We start from the raw sequence: 6,089 nt of genomic DNA on the forward strand, positions 1-6,089 counted from the left end.
GCCCGCGGTTGGCCGCCAACGCTCGCCGCGCCCTCGCGCCGCGGCCGCCGGCCAATGGGAGCGCGCCGCTGCCTCCTTCGCCCCGCCCACTCGCGGCTCGCCTCCCACCGCGGTCGCTATGGAGACCGCGTTAGGGGCATAGAGAGGTCCGCCCGGCTGGCTAGAAGGGCCGGGGGAGGGGTGACGGCGGTTCCGGTTCCGCCCCGGCCATGCGGGGGTGCTGGCGGGTGGCGGCGGCGGCCATCAGCGCGGGCAGCGGGCGGGCCGCGGGCCGCGGCTGCTCCCCCATGGCTAAGAGCAAGTTCGAGTACGTGCGGGACTTCGAGGCGGACGACACGTGCCTGCCCAACTGCTGGATAGTGGTCCGCCTCGACGGCCGCAACTTCCACAGGTGCGGGGCAGCCCAGGGCCGAGGCGCTTGTTGCGGGGCGGTTGCCATGGCGACGGGGCGGGGGGGGCTGGGGAGGGGACCCTTGGGTGCTGACACCCCCCCCCCCCCCCCAGGGCCACCCCAGGCTGCTGACAACCCCCCGGGGTGCCGATCCCCACCCCAAGGTGCTGACCCCCCAGGGGCCGGGCTGCCCCCCCCATATCTCATCAGGGTGAGAGGCTGATGGGACAGAGAACGCGTTATCCAGAAAGCATAACACTAGTTCTTGTTACTTCTTTCCTACCTGCAGGGAATTCACCGTTAGTGCTACCCGGATACTACAAATCAATATACATAGAAAATAAATATGGTGAAAATGAGTCGGTTAGCATTTTTGACTAACCTTTTAAAAGGTTCTTATTGTCCCGTTTTTGCTTTGAAGGTTCGCTGAGCAACACGAGTTCAAAAAGCCAAACGACGACCGCGCTCTTCACCTGATGACCAGGTGTGCCCAGACAGTGATGCAGGAGCTGGAGGATATCGCTATCGCTTATGGGCAGAGCGATGAGTACAGTTTTGTTTTCAAAAGGAAAAGTAAATGGTTTAAAAGAAGAGCAAGGTAACAGCTGCTTTGATAAGGAAGTGAAATTGTTTTTAACGTCTCTCTGTAAATCTGCAATTTGTTACCCATCTTTAGATCTGCCTTTATCTATACGCAGAGGCTAGGAGCTGAGTTGTATTTAGGTGTATATTTGGGTGTATGTGCCACAAGTGGTTCTTCGTGCAAACTCTTTGCATGCATTATTTCTGTAGTTTTTAGTGATATGGAGCTTTAAAAAGTTTTGATTAAAACAAGGCTTCTTTTAACAAAGTGTTTCCCTTTCTAAACTCGTTTTTCTTGGCTCCTAGTACTTCTTATTTTCCACAAGACTCTGCCATTGCTGCTCTGTTGTACCGTTATTTAAGAAGTGATGCTGTCCACACTAATTACTGCTATTGATGCTTCAGAAAGTCATGGGTATATATAATCATATTGGCGTATTCCTTTCTTTTTCCTTTGCTTTATGTTTGCAAGCAAGTTCATGACTCACGTGGTCTCGCAGTTTGCCTCCAGTTACGTTTTCTATTGGAAGGATTACTTTAAGGACCAGCAGCTTCTGTACCCGCCGGGATTTGATGGACGAATTGTGCTGTATCCCAGCACCCAAAACTTAAAGGACTACCTCAGCTGGAGACAAGCAGACTGTAAGCATTTCTAGAGAATGGAGATCTGTGCAGTTGAATTGTCTTCCTGAACAGAAACATCCTTATTGCCAGTGTGTCCGCGTATGCGCTTAACGGTTAAAGCACAGTTTGGCAGGGTAATAGTTACAAATAATACTGGGATCCCTGCGTTGGGATTTTGCAGAAATGTTGGGTAAAATCTTGAGTCTTTAGACTAGTACTGTATTGGTGCATGCTGGCAGTGAGTTCATCATAGGAAATAGTAATAGAATTAATTTTTTACACGTTTTTTAAATCAAGATGATCTTAAAGCAATCACAGAATTGAAGGGGCGGGAAGGGACCTCGAAAGATCATTGGGTCCAACCCCCCTGCCAAAGCAGGTTCCTTAGAGCAGGCAGGAGGAGATGTGAATGTTACAATTCAAACCACGTAGCAAAAGTGTTGCATATTTCGTGCTGGAACAGACTGTTGGGTTTCCTCTGTAGGCCTCCATGTATATGTAGTCCCCGTTGTTCAAGTTAATGTAACCTTTCTTATACAGAATTACCCTTCTCCCTCTGCTCTCCCTCTCCCTTTTCAGAAGCATCGTGAATCTGTCTTCCAGTCATTCGCAGAATCATAGAACGGTTTGGGTTGGGAGTATCGTCTAGTGCCATGGGCAGGGACACCTCTCACTAGATCAGGTTGCCCAGGGCCTCATCCAGCCTGGTCTTGAGCGATACCCAGCACATTAAAAATGGATCAGAAAAATCCTGTCTATTTATTCGGTTACAATTCTGGAAATGAAGTTGCTTTTTTTTTTTTTTTCCTCTGAGTATTTGGTAAACACTGTATCTCTTTCTATCTTTCTGTAGGCCATGTTAATAACCTTTATAATACGGTGTTTTGGATGCTCGTACAGCGAAGTGGTTTGACACCAGTGCAAGCACAGGATAGGCTCCAGGTAAAAATCTCTTGAGATCATGTTCTTCCAGGTACAGAGAAAATCATCCAGTTTGCTAAGTTGTCTTGCCTACTCAGCTCTGGCTTTTCTTAGGGTAACCATTTTGCGGATGTAAATTCAACAACTTTTTTAATTCATAAAGATGATAATATAATTAGCAAATAACGCATCTTAACTGGAGTTCTAACAAGACTTTAATTTTTTAATTAGTGAGTTCAGAAATCTTAAAAACCACGTGACCATCTAATATCTATAAGCAAGAAGTAAAACTGGAGGGTTCAGATACTATGGATTTCCAGACCCTCCTGTAGTACTGTCTTATTGTGCAGATTTCAGCAGATTGTTTCTGGTTTTCTCCTGAATTTTGTTGACTCCTTTCAATTCCTCTTGAAAATGTAAAACAGATTTTGGAAAAAAAAAAAAAGGCAACAACCTTTTTTTAATATTCCTGTTTGAAATAATTACTCGAGTTGGAAAGGAAACTGCACCTTGTAATTTAAAGATGAAAAACCTGTTTATCGGTTTGGTTGTTTGTTTGTGTCTTCAACAGTTTTTGTTCTTTTTTAATTTTCTCTCAGGGAACGCTGGCTGGAGATAAGAATGAAATTTTATTTTCTGAATTCAACATCAACTACAACAATGAGCCTTTGATGTATAGAAAAGGAACTGTCTTAATATGGCAGAAGGTAAAAACTGCATTACCACATGCTTCGTGTTCACGTTTTGGCTAGCTAAACTGTAGCCAACAAGCTACGCTGTACGATCACCAAATGGGAAGTAACGCTCTGTGGATGTGTATCTATAAATGTATTTTAAAATTAATCACGTTTTCCATATGATGTAGTGAAAGGTGCCTAATTGCTTTAGAGGTGTTTGACATAACTATAAGCGTAGTATCAAAACTAGCCTCTGAAGTCTGTCTCAGAAATAAGTTATCCCTGTAGAGATATATACGTTGTCATCTGTTCATTCATGTTTTACATACAATTTCACGGGACTGATATATTTGCTAGGTAAATCTCCTTTGTTGAATGAATCGTATGTGGTTAGTTTCTTAGTGTTAGCAGCTTTGAGAATTGAGGGAGTATATTCTGCTTCCTCAAAAATTATATTTTAATGACTGTTGTCCATTTAATATGGTAATCACTGGGGCCTGTGCCAGGCTCTTCACAGGATTGGTTCTCAAGTGTTTTCACTGCAGATGTACTAGAAACTTTCAGTCAAAAAAAAAAAAAAGTAGCTCAGCTCATAGTATCTTTAATACTCTTTTCCTCTTATGTAAAGGAACATAGTAAAGATTGCAGCTCTTATTATTTTTTCTTGGTAATCTGAGACATTTTTGAGGTTTCCCATTTGCTTTAAGTAGCTCCAACTTAAATGTTTTACTTTATTCAAGAATACTTGGAATGAGTTACGTGAACGTGTAGCTAATTTCTTCAAGCCACATGATGATGACGTGCAGTTCTAACTACTCGTGTTAGTCATCAAATTGAGAATAGATTATTTGAAAAGATTCATCATTCAAATGCTATAGCATGCTATAGGGTTGATGGTTATTTCTGCTGTAGCTTTTTTTCTCATCTGTTTGTGAATCCTCTCTGAAACCTTACATGTTTGCTAATGTGTCAACTCTATTTTCAGGTTAATGAAGTCACAACTAAGAAAATAAAACTGCCAAAGGAAACAGAAGAAAAGGAAATGAAAGTGACGCGGACTAGGACTAAAGTTGTTCCCCTGCACTGTGACATTATTGGGGACCAGTTCTGGGAGGAATATCCTGAGATTCTGGCTGAGGATAGTTGATATCTGGCTGAGTATGACTGGTAGTTAATGTTTTGCTCTGCTTGGGTTGTTGGCACCTGAGGAGCACGGACGGTGGCTGGCAGCGTTCGACTTACATTCCTCTTCAGCAACTTCAGCGGAAGCTTTACAGCAGCTTTTAGCACTGTAGTTGCATGAAAAAGAGGCACTGGAATGTTATCTGACATACAAGGATATATCCATTTGGAAAATCCAAAATCATATTATATTTTAAATGTTAAGAACTCGTCATAAATTGATTGTTCCTTGTAAATGCATATTTGTAGAAAAAGCGTATAGAAATGTCAGCTATTTCTATAGCATTTAAATCATGGGGAATTGTACTGAACTGCCAAATGATTAAAAACAAGCAAAATGAAAAAAATGTACATTTGAGCAGTTAAAAGCAGAAGAAAAAAATACTTTTTTCTTTCAGATAAGAGACAGTTGGCATTTAGTATTAAATAATACTTCAGTTGGCATTTAGTATTAAATTTCAAGGCCAGTGTGTTTGGTTGACCTTAGCAACAAATTGTTCAACTACATAATGTCTCATCCTTACAGAAGGGAAAGCCTAGCAGTTTCCCATGACTGATTTTAAAAGCTTTTGTCAAATGTACAGGGTTTTATATTTTTTAAAATATTAAAAACTAGTGATTTATTCTCTGCTGTGTTTATTATTTGACTTTCTCATTGTTTATTATTTGGACTTTCTCATTACTAATATTTTTAGTAGTAATTAGTGAAGGTTTCAAACAGTTAAGCTAATAATAAACCGTACAGACTTGAGTTTTGTTAGGGTATGGACAGACATTGTGCTCTCAGCTTCTGTGGCCTGGGAAGTAATCTGTCTCCTCCTGTGCAGTGGAGTGAAAGATAGCAGCACAGGGTAATTTCTTGGTGCCTTTAAGGAGGATGCCAGCAGTAATTTTTATTATTACTGTTCTCTGGTTTTCTTGGGGATGATACAGATGTAGCAGTCATGACAATACCTCTTAGTTAAAGAAAGGAGGGTGTGTGTTGCTTGCTCTCTGCACAGTTTAGTTCTAGTATAACTTGGTTAATCTCTGTCAAGACAGTTAAATCATACAACCTCTGGGAGCACAAATGCTTCTGCTAATGTAAAGGGACTTGTCCAAATGTAACTAGACTTTGAGGGAGATAACTTATTTCTGAAATAGGTGTTTATACTGAAATACAACTGTAATGATACAAGAATGGTAGTGCTTTAACCGTGCTGGTTTCAAAAACATGGCACTGACATAGCTACAGCTCGCCAGCCAGTTTACTAAGGGAGAGAGAACCAGCAGTTGGGACTGGCCATAAAAATGGAAGGAGAGCATTAAATGTGGCCAAATAAGGTCAGTACTGAGTTACTGTCATGAATCGACTCTCTGCTTTCACCCTTTTCTTACTATGGGAAGAACTTGTACATTTAAGGCAATGTACAAACTTCTTTGAAAAAAACACTATACAGATACTGAAGTAAAATATTACTTCGCAATTTCTTCCTTTTTCTGAGAATGAAGAATAAGTCTGTGGATTCGTGATAGCAGTTTCCTGTCCCCAATGTATACTAATGCTGAGCAATAAGAGAATGTATACCGTTTTTAGCTTGTCGAAGGGCCTGTTTAATTCCTCAGGAAGAGGATATGAGGGAGCGTGTGGTGGTGATTCTGAATGAATCATTGCACGGCAGTCATTTAGCACTGAGAACTTCCTATCTGTTTTTTTTTGTGTGTGCGTGTGT

At 41.7% G+C, this 6,089-nt stretch overlaps 1 protein-coding gene across 3 annotated transcripts; it reads left to right on the forward strand.

Annotated features, from left to right (window-relative positions):
• The first annotated feature begins 182 nt into the window (after window positions 1-182).
• On the forward strand, window positions 183-5,003 carry THG1L (tRNA-histidine guanylyltransferase 1 like). 3 transcript variants are annotated; one of them, XM_040573656.1, is made up of 6 exons: window positions 183-391; window positions 813-989; window positions 1,446-1,615; window positions 2,451-2,539; window positions 3,118-3,225; window positions 4,181-5,003. In XM_040573656.1, exons 1-6 carry the CDS (start codon window positions 210-212, stop codon window positions 4,340-4,342), a joined length of 888 nt encoding a protein of 295 aa, XP_040429590.1. In that variant the 5' UTR covers window positions 183-209; the 3' UTR covers window positions 4,343-5,003. The 3 variants fall into 3 exon arrangements, with proteins under 3 accessions (XP_040429590.1, XP_040429591.1, XP_040429592.1); XM_040573657.1 differs by lacking the exon at window positions 183-391 and having other exon boundaries at window positions 850-989; window positions 1,450-1,615; XM_040573658.1 differs by lacking the exon at window positions 183-391 and having other exon boundaries at window positions 923-984; window positions 1,536-1,615.
• The last annotated feature ends 1,086 nt before the right edge of the window (window positions 5,004-6,089 follow it).

This window comes from Cygnus olor, chromosome 14 (genome assembly GCF_009769625.2).
Source record: "Cygnus olor isolate bCygOlo1 chromosome 14, bCygOlo1.pri.v2, whole genome shotgun sequence".
NCBI classification, from domain to species: domain Eukaryota; kingdom Metazoa; phylum Chordata; class Aves; order Anseriformes; family Anatidae; genus Cygnus; species Cygnus olor.

Coding starts and splice junctions, on each gene's coding strand:
- THG1L (XM_040573656.1), top strand. CDS start 210: ATGCGGGGGTGCTGGCGGGTGGCGGCGGCGGCCATCAGCGCGGGCAGC. Junction 392..812: donor GACGGCCGCAACTTCCACAG/GTGCGGGGCAGC, acceptor TTTGCTTTGAAG/GTTCGCTGAGCAACACGAGT. Junction 1,616..2,450: donor CAGCTGGAGACAAGCAGACT/GTAAGCATTTCT, acceptor ATCTTTCTGTAG/GCCATGTTAATAACCTTTAT.